Genomic DNA, 27,455 nt, shown 5'->3' with positions numbered 1-27,455 from the left:
AGGGCCTTGCCGCTTCCTGTATCTAAAAAGGCAGGCAGCATGTCATGACTTTGAAGCAGTGATGATGAGACTTAGTTCACATCCATACCATCCATTTGAAGTCGTCTTATACCCAGAGACGGCCCAGCCATTAGGCAGGGTGAGGTCACTGCCTCAGGCGGCAGAAGCCCCCCAGGCGGCACCTCTGCATGTGCCCCGCCTCCTCCTGCAGTGGTAAAGCAGCAGCGCCATTGGTGCCAATTTCAGCAGCAGCAGTGGCAGGGCGTGCAGCAGTGGCAGGAGCAGGTGGGTGGTAGTGGCAGGGTGGCACTTCCTGTTCCATCTCAAGCAGCGAAATGGGCCATGCCGCCCCTGCTTATATCACAAGTGTGGGGAACCTTTGGCCCACCAGAGGTTGAAATATGACTCCCATCATCCCTCCGGCCATCGGCCATGCTTGCTGAGGCTGATGGGAGTTGTAGTTCAGCAGCATCTGGCCGGCCAACAACTTCCCTGTTATACCACGTTAACAGTCGCGGCTTTCCCTTCCCCCAAAAGAATCCTGGAAACTATAGTTCGCAAAAGGTGACGACTACACAGAGCTACAGTTCGCAGCACATTCAACACCCCTTCCAGGAGTAGGGCAAAGTGAAAAAGTACAGTGGTACCTCGGGTTACAGACGCTTCAGGTTACAGACACTTCAGGTTACAGACTCCACTAGCCCAGAAATAGTACCTCGGGTTAAGAACTTTGCTTCAGGATGAGAACAGAAATCATGCGCAGCAGCAGCAGGAGGCCCCATTAGCTAAAGTGGTGCTTCAGGTTAAAAACAGTTTCAAGTTAAGAACGGACCTCCGGAAAGAATTAAGTATGTAAGCAGAGGTACCACTGTATGCTGAGATCTACAGATAAGGGGTGATGTACAAATTAAATTTAAGTTAGGAGCAAGTTCGTTTCTCACACAAAAATGGGAAGAAAGTTACTTTCTCTCTTTTTAATGAAAGCTGGGAATCTGAGGATTATAGTTCCTCAGAGGGAAGGAAACAGCTGCCTCTCCCCATTGATGCCTGTGCTGTCTGCTCAGCTATCCACTCAACACCTGAAGCAAACAGCACATAAGAGTTTGCCTTTGCTTGTAAATCTGGCAATGCCGAACTACATAGTGTGCACTGTATTAACATTAGCTTTTCACGCAGGATAAAACGTACGGAAAAACTGACCTCTTTTTTCCAGGCGTTTGATGGACTAGAAGGATGTTTGTTGGTTATGATGATTTTGTTGCAGCTTAAGCTTCTTCGTGCTATAGATTTCTTTTAAAAAAAGAAAAAGAACGGTTGCATTTTTTTTATTATAACAGATTATTTTTATTTACGCTCTTAAAATGTTTTTATAAGTCCCTTGGAGACCTTTTGTGCGTGTGACAAGTGACTAGTAAGTTCGGATAGTAAATAATATGACACCAGTGCCCATTCTGCAAGCAGTGTGAGCGACTGTGATTCAAGAAGATCCGTGCGTGCAAACTGGGAATGTGACAGGGATAAATTGTGTGTGCAAAAGGCATGAAATGAGGTGCAAATATGCAAGGTAACAAATTAGGCAATTCCAAAGTTGAGCTTGTGGAAGGGATGAGGCCAAAGAGGAAGGGATGAGGCCATCTTTCCCCCCACTAAAAGTTACCCCCTGGTACCCCCTCTGGCTGCTTTTACCCAGTGGTGGCTGGCACCCACTGGGAGTGGTGGGGCGGAATGTAGGGCACCCCAACAGTTGGCAGAGCCAACTGCTACCAGCTATGCCCCTTCTTTCTCCCTGTTCAGTTCTGCAAGGGCAGCTAAGGAAGAGTGTTGGGTTGAAATAAACGACAGACAAGTGACAAGTGTCATACGGGAGGCATCTCTCGAGCATGTCTCAGAGTCCCTTTTATTGAATATTACAGCATTGCCACGTATGTGCTTGTTGCTGATTGGTTAACACAAAGACAAAGCAAGGGTTGCATATAGGCATTAATCATCATTAGATTAAAGGTTGGGAAAGGAACACAGAGTTGGACAGGTATGAAAACTAGTGATTGATATAGCAAAAATTAAAAGGGCATAACCATTGTATTCCATAGATGTGGTCAACCATGCATTAGGAACAGGTAACCGAACATTCTAGGGTGGGTGAGCACGGAATGCTTCAGCTCAGCATGTGCAGAAACAAAACTTCCCATCAGAAGAGGACGTTGACAGGCAGGGCCAACAGTTTATAAGAAAGAAAGCAGGAAGGTCAAAGCTGGTGGGGCACTGCCCCATGTGCCCAGATGGATCAGCCTCCACTGCTTTTAGCCCCTCAGGAGTGGGGGGGGGGAATATGGGTAACAGCATCCCAGCATTTCCAGTGTGGTGCCCATGGGCAACACAAAGCCCTCAAGACCCCCACATTGGCACCTTCGAACATCCCTTGATGCCCCCCCATTATATAATTAAGAATTAGTTTGGGGGGCTCTTTTGCTGTGGGAGCGACTTGTCTATCTCCTGGGGGAGAGCACTGCCTGCTTTTCTTGTCTTGTATTTTATTTGTCTCGCAGAGGGGTGTATGTGTGCGTTTGCTTGTGTTTTTTGGGGGGTGGAGAGTAGGAAGGTCCGAGCATCACCAGAAAAACTGTGTTGTAGCAAGTTCCTTAAGGAAGGAAGGCCTTGAAAACCCTCCATGTGTGATTATTCCCATCTGCATTCCATCCTCATTGCTTCTTGGCACCAGTTCCAGCGAAAACCAAGGCTGCAATCTGACCTCCTCCATGGAGCAGTAATTTGGGATGGGAACATATCTGCTGCCGGCACTGTTAAAAAAAAACAACAACAACCAACCCCCAAAACGCCTGGACTTTCCAAGGGCAGAGAGGGGAGTAAGAGCTCTTTGCTTATACAGTTGGCTTTTCCTTTTCCAAAATGTCCGCTGTGGGAGGAGATTCACCCGTGAGGAAAACACTGGGAAACGTGGAAGGCCAGGCCTTAGCGCAGCAATTCCCAAAACAATGTGCAGCAAGAGGGAGCTGCTAATGTGCCACAAGAAAGAAATGAAATAGGAATGTAGGACTGTAGAAAGCTGCCTTATGCAGCGTCAGACCACTGGTCCATCTAGCTCAGTATTTTCTACACTGGCTGGCAGCTATTCTCCAGGGTTTCAGACAGACCTGCCTTGTGCCCTGGAAAGGAGTGTGACAAAGCTGCCATATGCAGAGTCAGACCAATAGTCCACTTGGCTCAGTATTGTCTACACTGACTGGCAGCAGCTTTCTAGGGTTTCAGCCAGGACTCTTTCCCAGCCCTGCCTGGAGATGCCTGGGATTGAAACTGGGACCCTCTGCATGCAAAGCAGATGCTCTACCCCTGAGCTATGGGCCTACCTCTGATAATATTACTTGAACAGCAAATAGACCTGCAGAAAAACTTGCAACGAGGTAGCAGCTAGTCTCTTTATTGATCATGGGTGCGGAACGTGTAGCCCTCCTGATGTTGTTGGACTCCCAACCCTCATCATCTGCAAATGGCATGGCCAATGCCCAAGGTTGATGGGAGCAATGTCTGGAAGAAGGCCACAGTTTCTACACCTTGCCTTTCCATGAAAAAAAACATCCAAGGACTCTTAACATAATCCGTAATAACAGATAATGTCATTCGCAAGCAATGAATGGCAGTAAGTTAAAAACATGTTAGATACCAATTAGTACACAAAAGCCAGTGTGGTGTAGTGGTTAAGAGCAGTAGATTCGTAATCTGGTGAACCGGGTTCACGTCTCCGCTCCTCCACATGCAGCTGCTTGGTGACCTTGGGCTAGTCACACTTCTTTGAAGTCTCTCAGCCCTGCTCACCTCACAGAGTGTTTGTTGTGGGTGAGGAAGGGAAAGGAGAATGTTAGCCGCTTTGAGACTCCTTCAGGTAGTGATAAAGCAGGATATCCAATCCAAACTCTTCTTCAAATCCAAAATGGCAGGGCGAAACAGAAACCAAGCTGGCTGACTTTCTGGGGTTGGCGTCCTGGCAGAAGGTTATCAGCAAGCGGGTTAGTGTTACAGGATTCCCATGTCCTGTTGGAGGCCTGGTAGTTTTGGGGATGACATGTCTGACGGCTACAGAGTTGGTGCATCCGCTTGGTGGGGATCTGTGTCCCTGAATCCTTTTGAGGCTGCATCCTGGCTTGCCAAGTCAAATCCCTGAGAGGAAACACAACTAATCAATGCAGATCCACCTATTGTGTCACTAATATTTTCTTTTTCTTTCTCCTTTCAGAGTCTGTTGTCCATCCCTATTCAGGTAAATACAGATATTTCATATGAATTTCAGCTGCTTTGTATGAATTATGTTAATGGTGTAATAATGCATTTATGTTTTTAAACTTCTTGTAAGTCACTTGGCAACCTTTTGGTAACAAGCAACCAACAAATCTAAATAACAGTAATACTAATAATTACTGCAATCAAACCATGTTGAATGCCACAAAAACCTTATTAATTTGTGGGCCTGGTGGTTATGGGGTTGGCGTGGATTGGGGGTGGGGGGGATCTGTCTCCTTGACCTTAAAAATCCTTATAAATTGTTATAGTGGTTATTTATTTTACATTTATAACCTGCATTTTCCTATAAGGAGCCAAAGGTGGCATCTCCCTCTTTACATTTTAGCCTTCAGCAACAACAACAACATCCTTGTGGGGGAAGTTAGGCTAAGAGAGTATGCCTAGTTCAAAATCACTCAGTTAGCTTCATGGCCAAGTGGGGATTTGTACCCTGGTCTCCCAGGTCCTGGGGACGCGGGTGGCTCTGTGGGTTAAAGCACAGAGCCTAGGACTTGCCGATCAGAAGGTCGGTGGTTCGAATCCCTGCGATGGGGTGAGCTCCCGTTGCTCGGTCCCTGCTCCTGCCAACCTAGCAGTTCGAAAGCACGTCAAAGTGCAAGTAGATAAATAGGTACCGCTCTGACAGGAAGGTAAAAGGCGTTTCCGTGCGCTGCTCTGGTTCGCCAGAAGCGGCTTAGTCATGCTGGCCACATGACCCGGAAGCTGTACGCTGGCTCCCTTGGCCAGTAAAGCGAGATGAGCGCCGCAACCCCAGAGTCGGTCACGACTGGACCTAATGGTCAGGGGTCCTTTTACCTTTACCTCCCAGGTCCTGATCCAGCACTTCTAACCACTACAGCACACTGGCTCTCAGAGCTGGACTGACACCCCATGTACACTTACCTGGGAGAAAACCCCATTGAACGAAATGGGACTTCTCAGAAATAAGGCATGTATGGAATTGAGTTGCTACAGTATGAGAGTTGTATCAGCTGTAAAGAGATATGATCTGCACTAGGCTAGAGCTACCAGTGGTTAGGCTGTTAGCCATCACAGCTATTGTTGTAGCTGCACTGTTGGAGGCAGTAAGCTTCTGTGTACAACCAATAGCCAGGAATCACATATGGGGAGAGCAGCTCCTGCTTTTGGGCTTCCTATCGGGGCATCTGATTGGCCACTGTGAGAACAGGATGCTGGACTAGATGGGCCTTTGGCCTGATCCAGTGGGGCTCTTCTTAGGTTGGCCTCCTGGTGGGCAGAGAAAGACAGGCTTTCGATTGTGGGTGCATCTCCCCACATGGCTTCTTCTTCTTCCCCCCTCTCTCTCCCATATGACAGCCCCAGTGGATGCTTCCAATCTCGAGAGCGTAGTAGTGTCTGTGCAGAACATCACTGCCAAGGCGGGCACTCGAACGGTCCTCTCCTGCAAGAGCTACAGGATGGTGTGGACCCAGGACCGCCTGAACGACCGCCAGCGTGTGGTCCACTGGGATCTGTACCGGAACCAGTATGGAGACTACAATGCTGAGCGACTGTGCGACATGTATTCGGCCGGGGATCAGCGAGTCTACAGCGGATACAACCAAGGGCGGATTTTCATGCCGGAAAATGCGTTTGTGGATGGCAACTTCTCACTGGTAGTCAAAGGTACCAGAACCCAACACACACACACACTTCGCCTGGGTGTGAAAGGAGCAGACAGGAAGAGCCATAGCTCAGTAGCAGAGCGTCTGCTTTGCATGCAGAAGGTATTAGGTTCCATTCTTGGCATCTCTCAGTAGGGCTGCCAGCCAGTGCCTTCAATGCTGACCTAATTCGATGGACCCAATGGTCTGACTCAATTATGAGGCAGCTTCCTATGTTCCAAATCAATCCTTCTTTTTCTTTTACAGCACTCCCCCCCCCCACAAAAAAAAACCAGAAGTTAACAAAGAGAATAAATATTTTTAAAATAAACAAAAGCAGCATTTTTAAAAACCCAAGAGAAGTAAACACTGGATCAGTAGAAATCATAAACCTTTTGTGATTTCAAATGTATTAATTTTCTTTTTTGTTTTCGTTTGCCAGTTTGGGCCAAAGCAAGGGTGTAAATATAATGCATTAATGAGTAGCCCATCATGTAAAGATCTGATTAGTTAGTCCTGGCAACAGGGCCTAAAGCAGCCCAGTAGGAGCTCAGCATGCTCTGTGGCCACAGAATGCTGCAATTCTGTTCTGGGGGAGCGCATAGCTGTGTACATTGGAGACTGGTCCAGTCCCAGTCTACCCTGACAGCCCCACCTTCCTTCCTTACATCCCCTCAAGGGGTGGTTCTGCTTGTCATTGGCTCTAGCTCCACCTACTGTTGGTCTCCTTGTCTGCAGCTCCACCAGTCCCCATGAGCACCAGCCATCAGTGTGTGTGTTTTGTCTGAGTGTAAGGGGAAACCAGGGGGGAACAGAATGGAGTATCCCAGAACTGGGGTCTTTAACATCCCGAGCGAGCTTGAAGTTTGACTTGCTAAATACCAGCTCTCACCACACGAGGGCCCCTTCAATCCTATGATTCTATTCCAGGTGCATTGGAAATGATCACCTTGTGGTGAATTTTCCCTGTTAGAAAGTGACATGATGAAGCTGAGGGAAATAGCTCCTTCCCCTGCCCTTCATCTTCCACTGATCCTTAAACAGGAGATACTGATTGTTGGTTTATTTCATTAGGCTGTAGAGAACTGTAGCGCAGTGCCCGAGGGGTAAGCTACAGTTCTGGGGATGCTTTGGGGGAAGGGATGTGACCAACTTTGGGAAGTGGTGGGATCACCTTAGCTGGATATATTTTACTAGAGGTTGGGCAGGTATGTGTCAAGATTGCTGCAGCTGCAATACTTCTGCACCGAGCAGAGGGTTGATCTAGATGACCATCAGGGTCCCTTCCAACTAAGTTTGGCTTATAGTGGACCTGTGCAAATTAAGGAACTGAAGTTAGTCTTGCCCATTAACTTGGACGGGTCAACTCTGAGCAAGACTAGCACTGGCTGCAACCCCATGGTTTTGTTACCTGGATGCCAAAGTTCTCTCCATAGCTGTCAGCTTCCAGATTTGAAAATAAGGGATCAGCAGCCTCACCTGTCCTGGGGACAGTCTATGGGATATCTAACAATCCGGGATAGCAGCGGGAAGCAGCGGGAAACGGCGCTGGAATAAGGGAATTTCCCGCAAAAAAAGGGAAGGTTGACAGCTATGGTTCTCTCTCTCCCTCTCTCCTTACTGCATTTCAATCAAGACATCTCCAGGAGCGACCAAGGCATCTACTCTTGTAACCTCCACCACCATTACTGTCACCTGTACGAAATTGTGAAGATACAACTGGATGTAACCGAAGAAGGTAAATGTTGTTGTTGTTGTTGTAAAAGATCTGTGGCAAGATGAAAGCGGGAGGGTGTGTGTGTGTTTGTGCCTAGTGTTTTTGCTCCCCATCATGTTCCTCTTTTGTAAACTCGCACAAGTCTTGTTTGAGGCAGCCACATGTACAGAGCAAATGGATGGCCAGGGAGCTGTAATTAAGATGTTTGTGGGCATCGGAGCATTTCCTGTCACAAGGCTGCATCAAAAGGCTTAGAGGAGCATCAGCTGTACTGTGCCGAAAATGAGGCCTAGGATAATTCCAGGCTTCTCCCTCTCTGTGCGGACTAGCAAACCCTTTGAAACCAGGAGGATTGCTTTCCCCTATCTGGCGTCTTCCAATTTGTGTCAGACTATGACTCCCAGCGGGTGCGCGGGTGGCGCTGTGGGTTAAGCCACAGAGCCTAGGACTTGCCGATCAGAAGGTCGGCGGTTCGAATCCCTGCAACGGGGTAAGCTCCTGTTGCTTTGTCCCAGCTCCTGCCCACCTAGCAGTTCGAAAGCACGTCAAAGTGCAAGTAGATAAATAGGTAGCACTCCAGCGGGAAGGTAAACGGTGTTTCCGTGCGCTGCTCCAGTTCGCCAGAAGCGGCTTTGTCATGCTGGCCACATGACCCGGAAGCTGTCTGCGGACAAACGCCGGCTCCCTTGGCCTGTAAAGCGAGATGAGCGCTGCAACCCCAGAGTCGGTCACGACTGGACCTAATGGTCAGGGGTCTCTTTACTTTTTTATGACTCCCAGCACCTGCAGCCAGAAAGTTCATCAAGGATGATGGAGTCCAAAACATTTGGAGTCGGGGGGTAGCATCAGGTTCGGGAAGGCTGATTTAGGGGGGTAGGAAGATTTGGGACTTTTCAAAAGACTGTATGGGCTTGTGCCCAGTATAGTTCTTAGTAAGCCTCACCTCAGAAAGCACATGGTAGCGTTAGAAAAGATTCAGAAAAAGGGCACTCAGAATGAGGCTAGGCTGACAGATGGCTCAGATGAGTGGGGGATTTGAATTCTGCTCTTCCCAGTCCAAGTTTGACACCTTCTCCTCACTACACACTGCAACTTTGTCATGATTTTCTTGTGATTCACTATGCTGGGAAAAGCTTGATTCAGTTTGTACCGTCATGCCATTCATCTGTGCAATAGCTCAGAATATGGCTCCTCTCCTGGTTTTGTGGAGGAGAAGATAAGAAGCAACAGATGTGTTCTTAATTGGCAACATGGCTTTGCTCGCTCACATCTAAAGCTGCTTTGGAAAGTACCTTGAGTCATACATAGCATCTTGCACCAGCCAGTTTAAGTCTTGCTTTCTGAGCATCTTTGAAGGCAATTCCGCACAGCAAAGTCAACCACAGGCTGGAACCTTGGCTGGCTAGGAATGATGGGAGTTGTAGTCCAACAACATCTGGGGACCCAAATGTTGATAAACACTGATCTAGAGCAAGGTTTCTCAAACTTGAGTCTCCAGCTGTTTTTGAACTACAACTCCCAGCATCCCTAGCTAGCAGGACAAGTGGTCAGGGATGATGGGAACCATAGTCCAAAAAAGATAGCTGGAGACCCATGTTTGGGAAACCCTGATCTAGAGGGTCAGCGGTTCCTCATGCCTGGTCTAGCCAACACAAAGTCAAGTCAAAATAGAATAAAGCACTCCAGAACCAAGCATCGAAGACCAAAAGCTAAAGTCACTGAGTAGAGGTCAGGGAAGGTAACTGAGCTTCTCCATGGCCTCATAGTTCTAGGAGATATGGGTCTTTGTTGGAGGGCACACCTATTTCCATGCCTGTCTTTTTTCATAGCATGTTGGTGAGGAGAGTTGGAGCTATAGGCTTGTCACAGCAAAGGTTGCTTTGAACTTCCCAGTGCTTGGAAAGCAGAACATGCAAAATGGTTTCTCCTGAATCGTAGTTGTTATTCTGTCACTCACAGCTACAATAAACCTACCATTAAAATTATGGACAGGTCATTTCTTCATCAGAGGGCAAACGGGCAAATTTAGCAGGGGATCAAATACTTTCCCCCCTCACTGTATCTTTTGCACGGTTCTTTCAACAGTCGAAGAAGTGCAGAAGTTTTGGGATGGGGAGAAAGTTGTGATCGTGGCCCTGAAGGGAAGCGCCGTCTTACTCCCCTGTATTAACCGGAACCAAATCTGGACCGAGCGGCACGACGAAGAGGACCAGCAGGTGGTCCACTGGGACTGGCAGCCACCAGGGGTGCCTCATGACAAGGCCGATCGCCTCATCGACCTGTACGCCTCTGGAGAGGGGCGCTCTTATGGTCCCTTGTTTATCCGGCAAAAGATGAATATCACTGACAAGGCTTTCGCCCAGGGAGACTTCTCCTTGAGGATATCCGGTTTGGAAGTGGCTGACGAAGGCACCTATTCCTGCCACCTCCACCATCATTACTGCGGCCTTCATGAACGCAGGATCTTCCAGGTCTCTGTTGTGGAGCCGGAACCGGAAAAGAAGGTGGTGGTGGTGAACTTCACTCGTCACAATGCGCCGGCCGCAGGTAAGTAATTCCAACACGCACAGAGTCAAAATTGGTCTTCCATCAAAGGAGGCACTTTTTGCTGCATCAAAGGAGGCAATTTTGCTGCAGGAAAACATTTGCCCCCTTGTGAAAGATAAGGAACTTTGTTGTGAGAAGAAAATGGCTGCTTCTTTATCTTATCTATAGAAGAGGTTGATGCCAACTATGTATTACTCATAGAAGACACATTGGAATGAATGGACTGAAGTTGGTTATGTGTATTAATTTCAGTGGGTCTACTCTAAGTATGATTAGCACTGGATACAACCCAAGGAACTCGGTTGAGAGAAATTGGCCGCCCCTTGAACAAATTATTGTCTCCTCGTGAAAGTTAAGGGTCTTTGCTCTGAAGAAAATGGCTGCTTCTTCAGCAGCAGCAGCAACAACAAAAAAGCCCCCTTAAGAAAGGCAAGGATCTTTCTTGTGAGAAAATGGATGTCACTCTCACAATGATTTCTCCACCACATGAGTGTAAGATACTTATTTTTTGGGGGGGGGGATGACCACCTCATGATAACAGTTTGCCCACTCATAAGAACAAGGTATCTGAGGTGACACCTCCTCATGTAGGCCTCAGTTTGGAAGGGAGGTGGTTCAAGCTCACCTTCCTACCCACCCCCCGTCCCAATAAGGATAGGGATTCCTTCTCAGATGGCTTTTTCTTTTGCCACCTGCGTTGGTTCCTGCTCTGTCCTGGTGCGGTGGGGTGTCTCAGGTTCAGTGAGCTCCTGTTCACCACCATCAAGCTCAGAGCCAGGAACATGGTCCAGCTCCTCAGCCCACGGTTACCCTGTGGACTTCAGGGTCATGACACCATCGTGGAACTCCTGTTGTGGAGGATTCAAGGGTGAATCAGGTGTGCAACGTCACTTACGTACCAGAATCCTTTGCAACAGGGGTTCCATGACAAACAGGTCAATGTGGAAAACGGTTGCCCAAAGCTCAAAAGAGCCACATCCTTCTCAGTTTCATTCCATTCCATGTTTTCCATCTCCAGAATAAGTAGGTACCTTTCAATCTTGTTCTCTTTTTAAAGCTATCCAAATCAAAACAGTGAGAAATATATGTGGAGTTTTGAAATCATTTTTTAAAGAAAACCTGCAGGGTACAGCTCAATGCTTATTAACATTTTAAAATATTTATCATGCTTTTAATATTTATTGGCTGTTTAATATTGAAGCTGAAGATGGCATGATAATTTTTTAATGGGCTGGTGATGGTAGTTTATGCAGCACCGCAGTGTGTTGGGTTCACGAGTGGTGGAATGGGGGGGGGGGGGAGAGAAATCAGATGCCATATGGGAGCAGCTGGCCTTATGGGAATAAGTCAGAAGGCACAATTCAAATTTGCACATGCAAAGTTGAAAAAAACAAACAAACCAATCATAGAGTAACTGAATGAGAAGAAACCGTTCCCATCCACCCCCCAAACAACGAGTGGAATTTATTTCGATTACAACCAGAAAATTGTCCCAAATCCTGAGGGAAATATATTTCTAAGCAGTGCATAACAAAAACGGGTGGGTTTTTTTTGGGGGGGGGGGGAATGTTTCCTGCCCCCTTCCACAGCTCAAACTCCTGGGTGGAGTTTTTCCTTCTTTTCTTTTTCTGAACAGGGAGAATGTGCTGAACCAATAGGAACAGTATTTATTTTCCTTCTGTCTTTTCGCTTCGGAAAGGCAGCTGGAAGTTCTCACCGGCTTGTAAAGATTACAAGAAGAGCTAGCTGGATCAGACCTTTGCACTCAGCTCTCCTCCCACACCCAAACCCAAACATCCCACTAATCTTAGCAATAAACAGTTAGGAATAATGCCCATCCTCCCATTACATCCACTCTCAGCATCCTCTTCTGATAATGGTCAACCGGATGCCCCTGGGAAGCCAACAAGCAGGACCTAAGGCCAAGAGAACTCTCCCCTTTTGTGATTCCTGCCAACTAGAACCTAGAGGTTTACTGCCTCCGACACTGAGGGAAAGTACATAATAATAATGCTTCTAGCCATGGGTAGCCTTCTCCTCCATGAGTTTGTCTGATCCCCTTTATAAGGCACTACCTTTCACAGGATCAAATTCTGGTGGTTTAACTATTGCATTGTGTGAAGAAGTACAGTCATACCTCATGTTACATTTGCTTCATGATAGTGTATTTTTTGCTCTATAAGACGCACCAGACCACAAGACGCACCTAGTTTTTGGAGGAGGAAAACAAGAAAAAAAATATTCTGAATCTCAGAAGTCAGAACAGCAAGAGGGATCGCTGCACAGTGAAAGCAGCAATCTCTCTTGCTGTTCTGGCTTCTGTGATAGCTGTGCGGCCTGCATTCACTCCATAAGATGCACACACATTTCCCCTTACTTTTTAGGAGGGGAAAAGTGAGTCTTATAGAGCAAAAAATATGGTACTTTTTTCAGGTTGCGTCCCGTGGCGACTTGGAAGTACCAGAAAGGGTTACTTCTGGGTTTCGCTGCTCGCGCATGCACACAAGTGCCAAATTGCGCCACGCACCTGCGCAGGTACGGCACTTCAGGTTGCGGGCTTTTCATGTTGCGAACGGCCTCCGGAACAGATCCCGTTCTCAACCAGAGGTAAAGGTAAAGGGACCCCTGACCATTAGGTCTAGTCGTGGCTGACTCTGGGGTTGTGGCACTCATCTCGCTTTATTGGCTGGCGTACAGCTTCCGGGTCATGTGGCCAGCATGACTAAGCCGCTTCTGGTGAACCAGAGCAGCGCACGGAAACACCGTTTACCTTTCTGCTGGAGCGGTACCTATTTATCTACTTGCACTTTGACGTGCTTTCGAACTGCTAGGTTGGCAGGAGCAGGGACCGAACAATGGGAGCTCACCCTGTTGTGGGGATTCGAACTGCTGACCTTCTGATTGGCAAGCCCTAGGCTCTGTGGTTTAACCCACAGCGCCACCCACTGTACTACAAAAAACAAACCAGAGAAGGCTGCTAGCTTCGATGGCTATCCTCAGCTTCCACTACCAAAGGCAGGCACGCTTCTGCTGGAAACCACAGGAGAGTGCTCTGGTGTTCAAGGTCCTGATTGCTGGTTTCCCACAGGTGGCCACTGTGAGAGGATGCTGGACTAGGTGGGCCATTGGCAGTCCATAGGGGCGAGGCACACTGCAGAGCCTCCGGAGTCTGCCTGCCTCCTCCCACTCAGCCGCCCTACACCTGGGGGGGGGAGCAGTGGGTGAACCGTTTTGGCAGCGCGGAGCCTGTGTGTGCCGAAGCCACCGCGTATCTCCCAGGAGAGACGCATGGCTCAGGTGCGCTGCAGGCTGCGCGGCGAGTGCCACCTGGGATTTTGTCACCCCCCCTCAGTGGTGACACCCACTGCACTCCCCTTCCTCCGCCCCTGAAAAGCGGCACAGTGAGAAATGGATTTGTGTTTACTCAGCAGCGAGAGTTGCTGCAACCGCCTCTTGAACCCCCGCTGTGTGACCGTGTAAACTCCTACAGGAACAGAGCCTAAAACACACATGCGCACGTAAGGAAAGATAAAGGAAAATCATAGCCACGAAGCTTTTCCTTGGATCCTCTTAATCCTGGGCGCAGCTCCAAATGTGGAACAGTTCTCTAGACAGGAAATGTTATTCTGCTTACAATATCAACATGGCCTAGTTATATTTTGGCTGATCCTTGCCGTCAAATCTGAAGTTAACTCTATGGCTTTCAGTGGAAGGTGCTTCTCTCTCTCCCCCCCCCCCAGCACTTTTTCTTTTTAAAACCACAACAGCAATCAGCCATCTGTTCCCTGTTTTTATGGATTGCTCATATTTTGTGAAAAGGGAAGGTTAGCGTGGCGTTATCACCATCAATTAGAACATCTTCAGCATATGTTGCAGTGTCTTTACTGGGCTTGAAGGCTGCCTTGTAGCTTAAGTTTTAGTGGGGAAAGAGTTGAAATTTTGCCTAATTTTGAGTTAGCCCTGCTTGATCAGATCAAATGCCTGTCTAGAGGAGGAGGCTTGCCATAGCTACTTGCCACAATGGCTCTGTAAATTGTATATAAATTTAATAACGACGACAACAACAACAACAATAATAATAAATGCTTCAGCTGTCAGAGGCAGTATACCTCTGAATACCAGTTGCTGGGAATCACAATCAGGAAAAGTGCAGGCTTTCCATAGACATCTGGTTGGCCACTGTGAGAATTGCCTGCATTTTTACTCATAGCCAGTCCAGGGTGTGGCACTCCCCCTTAGTCTCAGATGGGGACAAAACTCGCATGAGTTGGCTATGTCTCCACCTACTGTCGGTCTCCTTGCCTTCCGCCTAGAGAAGAAGACTGAGAATTCCGTCGGAAACAGAAATGCGAGGGTTAATTGCCGCAATCAGCAGGTTTGTCCCAAGGTCAGGAATGGAAATCACGCAAGCGAAAACGAGCTGTGTTTGCTATCATTGTTTTCTTCTTCGTATATGTAACATAAACCGTTTTGTCACTTTCCCTCCCATTGAAGTATTTAATTTAATGGGGTTGTATCCAATGCTAGTCCTACTCATAGTAGAGCCATTGAAATCAATGGGCATATCTGACGTTCGTTAATTTCAGTGGGCCTGCTCCCAGTAAAAAATTGTTGGATGCAACCCAGTACTTATTGCATGAGTTTCGGCCATAGTGGATAGCCAAATGAGCAACATTGGTTTTAGTTGAACCAGAACTGAAGCAGAAAGGAGGAAAGGCAGAGCAGGGCAGAAATCGCAGCCTCCTTGCATGTCTACAGTCACTCCATCAGTCCCAATGGTCACTAGCCACCACTGATAGGGACTGCGGTTCAGACTTGTATTGGGTGTGGGCGGCGAGACATTCCACAAAGCAAAAGGAGCTCCTGCCCTAACCTCCTGCCCCGCAAGGTAAATTAAACAAAACAAACCCAGACTGCCGCTATCAGCCGCTCATCTGGATTTGTCTAACCCCTTTGAATGGCTCCAAATCTCTCTTTTAAACATGACCTGCCTGGTTAATCTGTCCAGAGAGATACATTCCGCACTGGCGACTTTCTCTAAAGTTTCCCTTCTCCAGCTCAACATACGCCCTGCAAAGGAATGGATTTCTGGCTTACTCCCTGCATTGCTGTTCTTTTTTCAGTGTGCGCACGCATGTGTGGTTTTATTTTGTTTTATCTAAACTCGCTCTCTTGGCCTGCCTCAACATTCCTTCCCCTCGGTAAGGTTTACAGCACTTAAGGTTCCTCCTAACGATCTGTTGATTGAGCATCCGTTCTGATTTGCCTGCAGGAAGCTTACACAGAAGTTAGATAGGCTGTGCCTGGTTTTTCTTTAGGATTCATTCTGAATTGTTGGAATGAGCACTCATCCTGATTTGCTTGCGGGTTGTTGGTTGCAGAATTAGAATTGCAGAATCATAAGAGCTGGAACGGACCCTGTGGACCATCTAGTCCAACCCCCTGCAATGCAGGAATAAGCAGCTGTCCCATACAGGGATCAAACCTTCAACCTTGGCGTTATCAGCACCACACTCTAACCAACTGAGCTATCCATTTTACCAATATGGAAACGTGCAGAACTAGAGTTAAAATTTGGGGAAATGAGAAACTAGTTAAAAAAACCCAACAGCAAGTGATTTGATAAACTTCTGGCGGAGAGAGTTGTTGCCAATTAGAGCAGGGGTCAGCAGGGGACTGGTCCACTGTCCCTCAGACCTTGTGGGGGGGCTGGACTATATTGGGGGGGGGGGGAATGAACAAATTCCTATGCCCCTCAAATAACCCAGAGATGCATTTTAAATAAAAGGACACATTCTACTCATGTAAAAACGCTGATTCCCGGACCATCCGCAGGCCGGATTTAGAAGGCGATTGGGCTGGATCCGGCCCCTGGGCCTTAGTTTGCCCACCCATGGATTAGAGTATCCCAGATGGACAAATAGCCTAACTTGGTATGATGTGTGCTATGTTATTTTGTTCCATAGATGTTAGTGGTGGCAGCCATTAAGAGTTGAGCCTACAGTCTAATGGAAAACATTTATTTTCTCCCTCCCTTTCTTCTGTGAGGCTCATTGATTGAAGCTGATTTTTCAGAAGAGTTGAGACAGGCAAAAGGATATACTTCTCAGTGATAGGGCCCGTGATTAATGTATGGAATCTACTGCCGCAAATGGATTAGACAAATGGATGGAGGAGGGTCAGTCTATCAATGGCTATTGGCCATGATAGCTAAGTGGTGCCTCCATTTAGCAGTATATCCCTGAATATGCAGCCCAGGAAAGGGCTGTAGCTGAGGCCTGTAGAGCACCTGCCTTGCATGCAGAAGGACCCAGGTTCAATCCCCAGCATCTCCAGGTAAGGTGCTGAAATATTCCTGACTGAAACCCTGGGATACTGCTGCATGTCAGTGTAGACAGCATTAAGCTTCTTTCTTTCTCCAAACCTTTATTAGGCATTACAGATATAGACCATCTTAAAACATCCATATACAATTTTCAAAAACGATATACAAAGAAGCAGCCATATCAAATATATAGAAACAGAAATTTTAATTGGAGTGTCTTCCTGCTAAACTGTGCCATTCATCACTCCAAGAGATACTATTGACAGAGGCTCAGCCACCCTTGCAGTTAATATCAGACAGGTAGAATCTGATATTGTTATTGTGCCATGACAGCACTAAGCTAGAAGGACCAGGGATCAGACTTGGGATAAGACAGCATCCTATGATCATGTGCTGAAGGTCAACCATTGGAATGGTCTGTTGCCAACATGCCCTGCCTATGCGCTGCCCAGAGACTGAGGCTATGACTTCCTACATGCAAAGCATGTACTCTGTACCATTGAGCTACAGTCTGGCTTGTTATGAGCTGTTACCTAGTTTGTTAGTTTCTTCCCTTCTGCAAGAATCACCATTGACCCACCTCTTCTTCTCGGTTCCCCTCTCTGCCACCCAGATCCAAACGCCGGCCGTGGCCACAACGTGATCAATGTCATCATTCCTGAGAGCCGTTCTCATTTCTTCCACCAGTTAGGGTACATCCTGGCAACGCTGCTGCTCTTTATTCTGCTCCTGATCCTTGTGGTACTTGTCACACGCAAGCGCCGGAGAAGAGGTGAGTTTCTGGGCATCTGGAGCCCTCCTGACGTCCTATTTATTTTGTGTTCATGGTGATTTTGTGCTCGTGATGGTGTTGGGGGCAGTTATATGCAATCCTGCTTTCAATACTGTTTCAGGTGTGTCTGCTCTCTCCCAGGGTTCAGTTTCTTTGGAATGAAGGTCACTGGAGACTGGAGTGACTTTACGGTTTTATTTACACATATTTTCAACCTGAGCCTAGGATGGAGGGGCTCACAACATTAACACACCCATAGATCTTTCTTCCTCATTAGATTCCCAGGGCGATCCCCAAGTCACAGATTCGGGTCTAGCCCAGAGCGAGACAAGCCTCTGTCTCTCCAGCTTCCTGCATCAGCTGAAGTCACACACACACAGCCCCGCTTGGCCTTCTGCTCTCCATCCTAGGAAGGTCCACCCATTTGTGGGTTTTGAGCTGAGGTTTGAAGGAGTTCTGAGTAGAGGAGTGCATTTATTTTGCAATGAATGAAATCTATTCCTTGCATCCATTATAGCACAGGTTGCAAGGGGTATGAACGGGGTTTCCCAAAAGAAAGTACCGTATTTTTTGCTCTATAAGACTCACTTTTTCCCTCCTAAAAAGTAAGGGGAAATGTGTGTGCATCTTATGGAGTGAATGCAGGCTGCGGAGCTATCCCAGAAGCCAGAACAGCAAGAGGGATTGCTGCTTTCACTGTGCAGCGATCCCTCTTGCTGTTCCGGCTTCTGAGATTCAGAATATTTCTTTTCTTGTTTTCCTCCTCCAAAAACTAGGTGCCTCTTGTGGTCTGGTGCATCTTATAGAGCGAAAAATACAGTACCTTGTCTGATTCAGGCACGTATGCACACCCCATAATATCTTGTCAGTTCAGAATGGATGGCTGCTAAAGTGGGAACTGGTTCGATCAACAAGCATCATGAAAATGAGATGTGAATTGGTTTGTGACTGCTTATTCATCCCTGCAAAAAAATGGTTCCCTGATGTCAAAGCCCTTGAGTGACTTTTCTTTCTCTTTTCTAGGTTTTGAGTGCAACGTGAGAAAATTTGATGAGTGAGTAGAAACTGGTTCCTTGCACCAAAGGGACTTGTTGTCCATCAATAAGTAGAACATTGAAATTACGAATGCATGAGGATTTCATTTGTTAAAAAAATCCAGTATGAACTGTTCTGATATGCCGTTCCTGGACTAATGTCTCACTTGGGTTGCAGTTAACCATCAGACGTTGCACTTCTCCAATTTATCATCTAAATAGCATCTATTTGTTTACTTATGGGGATCAGGCAAACATCCTGACAAAGTGTGTTGCATTTTAAAGCAGCCCCAGTTTATATTAGCCAGTAGCCATCAATGTTCATTTAAGCAAACATTTTTTTCTAGCCTCTGTGCTCATTGAAATAACACCCTGAATGATTAAAAGTTCAAAAGTGTCAAGCAGAGTCCATTGCCATCCATTGCACGGATGTGATGATGTATAATCTAGTGCTAGAAATGCAAAATCAGAACCCTCCTCTTTTGCTTTGCCAGGAAAGAAGTGAATCTCAGCGAGTTCCCAGTCCACACACCAGATGTATCCAACTACAAAAGTGAAGATATTAAGCTGGGTAAGTGGTGGAGGTTGTTTTGGAGTGGTAAGCATGTCCTTTACACATTCTAGAGCTGAACTCTGAAAACTAGTACAGTGGTACCTCGGGTTACAGACTCCGCTAGCCCAGAAATAGTACCTCGGGTTAAGAACTTTGCTTCAGGATAAGAACAGAAATTGTGCTCCGGCGGTGTGGCAGCAGTGGGAGGCCACATTAGCTAAAGTGGTGCTTCAGGTTAAGAAGGGACCTCTGGAATGAATTAAGTTCTTAACCCGAGGTACCACTGTATTGCTTTGGAGCCAACATGCTTGAACAAGGGGGAGAAGAGGCAACATAGCTTGAACTCTTCTTCAGCCAATTAGTTCAACAAACACTTGTGAGCAGAAAGATGTGTAATAAACGTATGAGCACTGTTCCAGAGTATTTTTAATTCTCATGTATATTACATCAAATCAAAAAAAAGATTGGTTAATGAAGAAATTACACATCTTTCTGCTCACGGGTGTTTGTTGAACTAATTGACTGATGAAGAACTGCACGAAACAGTAGTTGCTATCCGGAAACACTATTTAGCAGAGTTCAGAGTTGGGCATCAGAATTGGACAATTGCCAATTATACAAAGCTTTACAAGCTTGATGTGACTTATTCAAGGACTTTCAGAGACTTCAGTTTGATAATTTTGATGTTTTGCTTTATTCCATAAAGTTTTCTATACTGTAATTGTTTCTGGCCATCGTGTTGCTTTCGATATTGCTTGTCACAAGTCTAGCTGCAGCATTCTGTACTAGCTGAAGCTTCCAGACTAGCCCCAAGGACCAGCCCCACATATATTATGTTTCTTTCTTTGAAAAGTTCACAAATGGTCTGGCCTCTTTAAAAAAGGTAAAGGTAAAGGACCACTGACAGTTAAGTCCAGTCGCAGACAACTCTGGGGTTGTGGCACTCATCTTGCTTTACAGGCCGAGGGAGACAGTTTGTCCGCAGACAGTTTTTCCGGGTCATGTGGCCAGCATGACTAAGCTGCTTCTGGTGCAACAGAACACCGAAACCAGAGCAGTGCACAGAAATGCATTTACCTTCCCGCCGGAGTGGTACCTATTTATCTCCTTGCACTTTTTGGCGTGCTTTCAAACTGCTAGGTTGGCAGAAGCTGAGACTGAGCAACGGGAGCTCACTCTGTTGCGGGGATTCGAACCGCCAACCTTCTGAACAGCAAGCCCAGGAAGCTCCGTGGTTTAGACCACAGCACCACCTGCGTCTTTAGCCCCCCCCCCCCCCAAGTAACCAATCTGCACACTGTCTTTGGATGTTCTGGGGCTTTTGCCTCCACCAGCTTCTGTTCAGTGCTGCTCATTGAACTGAGATCTTTTCCTGCTACAGATTATAAGAACAATATCCTGAAGGAGAAGGCGGAACATAACAGGGTCCTCCCACCTAAGAACATTGACTTAGATAAAGGTAAGAGAAGGAGGTGAAGTTGGGGCAATTTGTGTTTCCCTTCCCGAAGTTCCCCAGTGCATGATGGGAGAGGGTGTGTCACCCTCTGGTGTTAGCAATGCCAGCCACAGATGGAGAAAAGGAGTTTCCATAGCTTTGACCCTCTCATCAAGCTCACCACAGCTTGCTTACAAGGGGGTTATTATGAGCTCTGTGATTGATTTTTGGTTGCTGGTGATGAGTCACTGTTTCCCTTTGGGAGAAATGCCGGCATGCTGGTTTCTGATGTGCTAGCAGAATCTTCTTGACACTTTCTTCCACATTTGAGAGTTCTCCCTGCCGTTTACCGTGCACTCACTGGGTTTTTAATCCGCATTCACACAACATTGTCCAAAATCCATGTGCTTCTGCCTTTGCTATAAACTGCTACTTTTAAATGCACTGTTTCTCAAGCCAGCTGGCGCTCTCGTCTCACTGTGGAATGGTGAGATAAATAGAGCCATTGAAACAATTGCTCCTGAGTGTCCTTATGGTTGCAGTGAGGCAAGCAGGTTGCCTTGGCATTCCAGTGACCTGCGTGCTATGAAACAGGAGGGTCGGTGGCTAGAGCGCAGGTGGTGTAAGTCGCGATCTGAACCTGGGTGAGGCTGCGCCATCGTGCCTACCGCATGGTGGTAGCGGCATTGAAGAAAGCTTACTCCTCTGCTACCATTGCGTCTGCAAGTAGCCCTCTGGCAGCGCTTTTCTGGGTGGTGAATGGGCTTTTGTTTTCTGGCCAAGAGAGCGTTGCTCTGACATCCTCAGAGGCAAGGGACTTTAGGGATCAAATCACTCAGATTTGCTTGCCACAGTTAGAGCATAGTCTGCTCCATCTATACTGGGTCAGTTTAGTTTCTTGTAGCCTGAGAATGCAGACAAATTACTTGGAGAAGTATGGACAATCACCTGCCTCCTTGACCCGTAGTCATGTTGGCTGCGTAGAACTAGCCATAGCGAGTGTTAGGAGTAAGCAGTACTCCGTCAACATGCCATGCCATTTCCAGTCTAACCCAATGCTTTTAATTGCTGTGGTTGCTTCAATTTGGTTTTGGAATCATTCTGCTTTCTTTTCTATTGAGAGTGATTTATTGCATGCTCTAGTTATCTCCCGCTTGGACTACTGCAATGCGCTCTACGTGGGGCTACCTTTGAAGGTGACCCGGAAACTGCAATTAATCCAGAATGTGGCAGCTAGACTGGTGACAGGGAGTGGCCACCGGGACCACATAACACTGGTTCTGAGAGATCTGCATTGGCTCCCAGTACGTTTCCGAGCACAATTCAAAGTGTTGGTGCTGAACTTTAAAACCCTAAACGGCCACGGTCCTGTATACCTGAAGGAGCATCTCCACCCGCATCGTTTAGCCCAGACATTGAGGTCCAGCGCCGAGGGCCTTCTGGCAGTTCCCTCCCTGCGAGAAGTGAGGTTACAGGGAACCAGGCAGAGGGCTTTCTCGGTGGTGGCGCCTGCCCTGTGGAACGCCTTCCCATCAGATGTCAAGGAAATAAGCAACTATCCTGTTTTTAAAAGACATCTGAAGGCAGCCCTGTTTAGGGAAGTTTTTAATATTTAATGCTGAATTGTTTTTAATACTCAATTGGGAGCTGCCCACGTTTATATTTGTTATTTCTTTTTTAAATTATTGGAAGCTCTATGGTCCTTTGGACGCTATTTTTTTCGGGAGGGGGCATATGTTCAAATTTGGATACATGCAACTGTGGCTCAGTGGAATCCTGGCATGAAATCCCCCTGATCCTCCATCTCCTCTTTCTGATTTCAGAATTCAGGAAAGAATACTGTAAATGAAAACAAGGATGCAAAGCTGCTGGCTGGACCAGAAGCACCAATCGGAACTGAAATGTAACAAGAGAAGCGTCGTTTTTCCTTATTGCAACATCCTTCTAGTTACCAAAGAGCTCTCTGTAGACTTCCTCCCTGTCTTGGTGGTAGCAAACACATAGATGATAACTTACAGCGCCATTCTATACATGTTGACTTGGAAGCAAATCCTATCGGATTGTATTCAGTGTTAGTCATACTCAGAGTTATGGGTTTTCACAGGTTTCTGATGACAACAGAAACAGGAGCAAAAATTGTCAGCGTTCGCTTAGTCGTCCCTTGTCCAGAACAGAATTTTTTTTAAAAAAATAAAAATTATTTATATAATTAATTTTACAACATAAAAAAGTTCAAAAAAAGAAAAGCTTGAAAAGCAAACCGTATATCGTATATATAGCTTATTTTGACTCCCCCTCTTTCCGCAGTTCCTTCTTTATATAATATCTTACTGGAACTATATATACAGTATAATATTTACTGGAATGCCCAGAACAAAAATCAATCCAAATGATACATAATTGATAACCTTCCCCCACAAAAAAATACATTGTGTTTCTTATGCACTGAACGAATGGAGTAGAATAATGTAATGACAATGTAATAAATTCTGTAAGTTACATAAATTGTGTAATTTTGCCGCAGCAGACAGTGAAACAAATAATGTAGTTTTTGGTGGAAGGCGAATTGCAGCAGAGCAGAAACAGTGCTGCCTGCAAAGAGTACAGGGCAGAATGGGAAAGATGTCTTCATACATCCCTACTCAGAGTAGACCGATAGATAAATTATGACTTAGGTCCATTAATTTCAATGAGTCTGCTCTGAGCATGACTAACTTGGATACAGTCCTTTGAGTCTAATGGAGCTTATTCCTTTTCTTTTGTACACACTTATCTAGGAGTAAGTCCCATTGGATCTCAATAGGACAAGGTATAGAATTGCACTGTTTAAAACTTCCTCTTTCTTATTCTATAAAACGATCATTTTTTTTCCTTTTCATAATTATTTTGTTGCATTTGTATATATCTTCTGAGAATTTTTTTAAATGATCCTTTTCTCAAATGAGCTAAAAAACGTAGGAGCTTGGATTACTGTTAGACACAGAAGAGATTTTGCAGTTTTTCTTCTTGCACCAACATTTAAATGATTTTTTTTTTAAGATGGCTATCGACTTAAGCCTGCTTTTGCAGTTGCTGAAACATGCTGGCTTCCATGTTACACAGAACTCTTCTGCCAAACATTTGGGTCAACAAATCTGAATTGGCTCACCTTTAGCTCTCCTAAGGAACATAGTGAACTGAATCAGACCAATAGTCCACCTAGCTCAGTATTGTCAACCTTGACTGGCAGTGGCTCTCAATACAAACTTCTCTCCCAAGCCTACCTGCAGATCCTGGGGATTGAACCTGGGACCTTCTGCATGCAAAAGAGATGTTCCACCACTGAGTTACAGCCCTTCCCTTTGGCGTTTCCACACTGCCTTTAAATTTCCTGCAGCCTTTCTTGAGAGGGTGTGGGTCTCTTGAGGCATCAAGCCTTGCATGAGAATATAGGTAAAGGGACCTCTGACCATTAGGTCCACTCGTGGCCGACTGGGGTTGCGACGCTCATCTCATTTTATTGGCCAAGGGAGCCGGCGTACATGACTCAGCATGACTGAGCCACTTCTGGCGAACCAGAGCAATGCACGGAAACACTGTTTACCTTCCCGCCGGAGTGGTACCTATTTATCTACTTGCACTTTGACGTGCTTTCGAACTGCTAGGTTGGCAGGAGCAGGGACCGAACAACGGGAGCTCACCCTGTCGCGGGGATTCGAACCGCGACCTTCTGATTGGCAAGTCCTAGGCTCTGTGGTTTAACCCACAGCGCCACCCGTGTCCCATGAGAATATAAGGTGTGGGTTAAGTAGAGGATCCCACAAGATCCTCTGCTGCCTTCTCTCAAAACTCTTTTTTGATACCTGATACCTCATTCCATGGTTAGAATTGCAGAAGTGGAGGGGGCCTTGTTCCCAGTCTAGTCTCTCTCTCTCTCTCTCTCTCTCTCTCTCACACACACACACACACACACCACGTTCAGTGCAGGAAAAAACAACCTCTGTTTGAACAACTCCAGTGAGAGAAACTGGAGGTAACTGGTTTACACTGTCAAACTGCTCTTCCTATTAAACAGTGTTTCACCGTCTGTTCCTCTGAAATCTGCCCTCCTGTAACCATATGATCTGGTTCTCTGCCCAAGTCCTGCCTTCTTCCATGCGACAGCCTTCGGGACTTTAAAGAGTGCTGTCATGTCCTGCATCAGTGTTCCGGAGTCTGCCTAGCCTCTCACTGTTTCCCAGTGGGATGTAACCACAGACTGGAAAATGTAGGTTGTACAGTTACACTTGATTAGGAGTTATTGTGGTGTAACAGACTTTTCCCAATGAGGCAAGTGTGTGGTAATACTGGTTTTCGACGAAAGATCATAAAGCCTCCCTGTAAACAAACCAGAACTAATGCTTACTAAATAGACAACACTGTCTAATCTCTCTGGAAGCAAATCAGGATGAATGCTCAGTAAACAGGCCCCTATTCTCTAGGCTAAACATGCCCAATTCCACATCCTAAGTCAGTTCACATGCACACCATGCATTTAAAGCCCTCTTCAAATGTCATGGCTTCCCCCAGAGAATCCTGGAAATCGTAGTTCATTAAAATCGTAGTTCATTTTAAAAAATTTTGCACTTGGGCAAAAAAAAATGAGAGGCACAAATACAAGATGGGTGACACCTGGCTTGAGAGCAGTACATGTGAAAAGGCTCTAGGAGTCTTGGTTGACCACAAACTTAACATGAGCCAACAGTGTGACGCGGCAGCTAAAAAAGCCAATGCAATTCTGGGCTGCATCAATAGGAGTATAGCATCTAGATCAAGGGAAGTAATAGTGCCACTGTATTCTGCTCTGGTCAGACCTCACCTGGAGTACTGTGTCCAGTTCTGGGCACCACAGTTCAAGAAGGACACTGACAAACTGGAACGTGTCCAGAGGAGGGCAACCAAAATGGTCAAAGGCCTGGAAACGGTGCCTTATGTGGAACGGCTAAGGGAGCTGGGCATGTTTAGCCTGGAGAAGAGGAGGTTAAGGGGTGATATGATAGCCATGTTCAAATATATAAAAGGATGTCACATAGAGGAGGGAGAAAGGTTGTTTTCTGCTGCTCCAGAGAAGCAGACACGGAGCAATGGATCCAAACTACAAGAAAGAAGATTCCACCTAAACATTAGGAAGAACTTCCTGACAGTAAGAGCTGTTCGACAGTGGAATTTGCTGCCAAGGAGTGTGGTGGAGTCTCCTTCTTTGGAGGTCTTTAAGCAGAGGCTTAAAGGAGTGCTCTGATGGTGTTTCCTGCTTGGCAGGGGGTTGGACTCGATGGCCCTTGTGGTCTCTTCCAACTCTATGATTCTATGAAAAGCACTGAGAGAAGATCTTCCCTAGAGCTACAATTCCTAGCACCCCCAACAAACCACATTTCCCAGGATTCCTTTGAGGGAAGACATGGCTGCTAAAGTGTTTTAAAATGTATAGTGTAGATGTGACCTCGTTGATTATAGGGTGAGAGTTTTTTCTAGCTTTTACGTTCCAAGGCTGGTAGATAGCACAGTAAATAAGATGGCTGCTTGGAGTCCAGGGTTCTTCAGAAGAACTTGGCAATCATCTCTGTCTCTCTCGGAAGCCAAAACTGCCTTCTTGCCATGGACGGTGGCGGCATCTCATAAGATCCCTTTTATGTCAGTGAGTCAAAAATCAGATTGGTTTAAGCTGCCTGTTCCAAGCACAGCACACTGGCCAAGACTGAAATGGGGTCACTTATTCATCAAGCTCCTGCCACGTTTTAACTTGTCTTTCAGTTCACCCATTGCTGCAAAGCTGCTTAGAGGGGAAAGGAAATGAAGGTGTCTATGAGATCTGGACCAAAGTCATCTTCACACATGGCATAACTTCCAGAACAGTGATTGCTGCGCCCAGATTTCTAGTTTTAGGGCAGTATTCTGTAAATAAGCCCACAGAAGTTTAAAATGTTACTAGCCTCCTATGAGTCTTCACAAAATAGATCCATAGAATTGTAGAGTTGGGAGGGACCACAAGAGCCATCTAGTCCAACCCCTTGCAAATGCAGGAATATTTTGCCCAACGTAGGGCTCAAACCCACAACCCTGAAATTAAGAGTCTTATGCTCTACCGACTGAGCTATCCCAGCCTTCGCCAACCTGGTGTTGTTCAGTGGTTTTGAACTACAAATCCCATCAGCAGCTGGCACTGGTGGGAATTGTAGTCTAAAAATATCTGGAGAGTGCCGAGGTTGGCAAAGGACAGCTTACATGGGGGGCATGGAAGCTGGGAAGCGTTTCCATGCCAATAATTGAGGAGGGAGTTTTTTTCCTCAGCAACCAGCTCAGAAACCAAGTGAGCCGGGGAGGAGGGGTAGAGTAATCTGCCTTCTCGCCTACATGGAATCACCTGGTCGCCTGTCGTGATCAAGTTAATTGTTCAATACATGACTGTTTTAGTGGGAACCATTTCATGTAAACCTGTCTTTCAAGTAAACCCTGCCATGTTGCAAAGGATTCTGGGTAGTTTCTCTTGAGCATGTGCTTCGCTGTTTGCTCTTCAAGAATTGTCCTTGGCCATAGTTTGAAAGTCACTCTTTATAGAAAGTGCTGAGGGCTTACCCGCTTGCTAAATATGTTGAGGCACACAACACTGGCAACACCTAGAGGCTGGGATTCCCTGCCTGCCCCAAATTTCACACGTGCTGGTGACTTTTCAGCAAACAAGCCATTTTCTCTCCCATCCTCAGCTCCAGAACTGCAGTATGGAAGATGAGGGTACTGACCAACCTACCTTACAGGGTTGTTGTAAGGATTGCAACATGGTGATACCATGCTGGAAATGTTTTAACACTGGGGGGGAATCAATTCATAATAAATAAACAATTCAAAAACCCACATTAGGGCAATGCCTTTATTTGGCCAACCAAAATGCCACAAGATTTCAGGTCCTCTGTAACTCTTCATTAGGCTAGTTCAGATGAATTTTCATGGGACGTGAAAAATAAATTGGCAGACCGATGTGGAAATGTGGACAGCTGAACTTAAAGCTGGAGAAATGAGAGAAACCCGAAGTGGCAGTTCACCCATCTCAAGCTGTAAGTCTTGCTCATTGCTTTGGACATCAAAGGGACTGACTCTTACGGCATCCCACAGTTAATTGCATTGAGTAAAGCTGGCTTGTT

At 46.4% G+C, this 27,455-nt stretch overlaps 1 protein-coding gene across 1 annotated transcript in view; it reads left to right on the top strand.

The window, feature by feature from the left end:
* The window catches only part of MXRA8 (matrix remodeling associated 8), a 29,297-nt gene extending 4,917 nt beyond the window's left edge, over positions 1–24,380 (top strand). The window contains exons 2-11 of the mRNA XM_083454109.1: positions 4,250–4,273; positions 5,632–5,940; positions 7,555–7,656; positions 9,721–10,182; positions 17,121–17,279; positions 18,303–18,333; positions 18,808–18,884; positions 20,248–20,325; positions 22,125–23,733; positions 24,078–24,380. Of these exons, the coding sequence (XP_083310235.1) occupies positions 4,250–4,273; positions 5,632–5,940; positions 7,555–7,656; positions 9,721–10,182; positions 17,121–17,279; positions 18,303–18,333; positions 18,808–18,884; positions 20,248–20,325; positions 22,125–22,150 (1,268 nt within the window). The 3' untranslated portion in view covers positions 22,151–23,733; positions 24,078–24,380. The remainder of the gene's footprint in view (positions 1–4,249; positions 4,274–5,631; positions 5,941–7,554; positions 7,657–9,720; positions 10,183–17,120; positions 17,280–18,302; positions 18,334–18,807; positions 18,885–20,247; positions 20,326–22,124; positions 23,734–24,077) is intronic.
* Positions 24,381–27,455: the final 3,075 nt, after the last annotated feature.

This window comes from Podarcis tiliguerta (genome assembly GCF_965153285.1).
Source record: "Podarcis tiliguerta genome assembly, chromosome: 8".
In the NCBI taxonomy this organism is placed as follows: Eukaryota; Metazoa; Chordata; class Lepidosauria; order Squamata; family Lacertidae; genus Podarcis; species Podarcis tiliguerta.
This window is presented reverse-complemented; position numbering and strand designations above follow the sequence as displayed.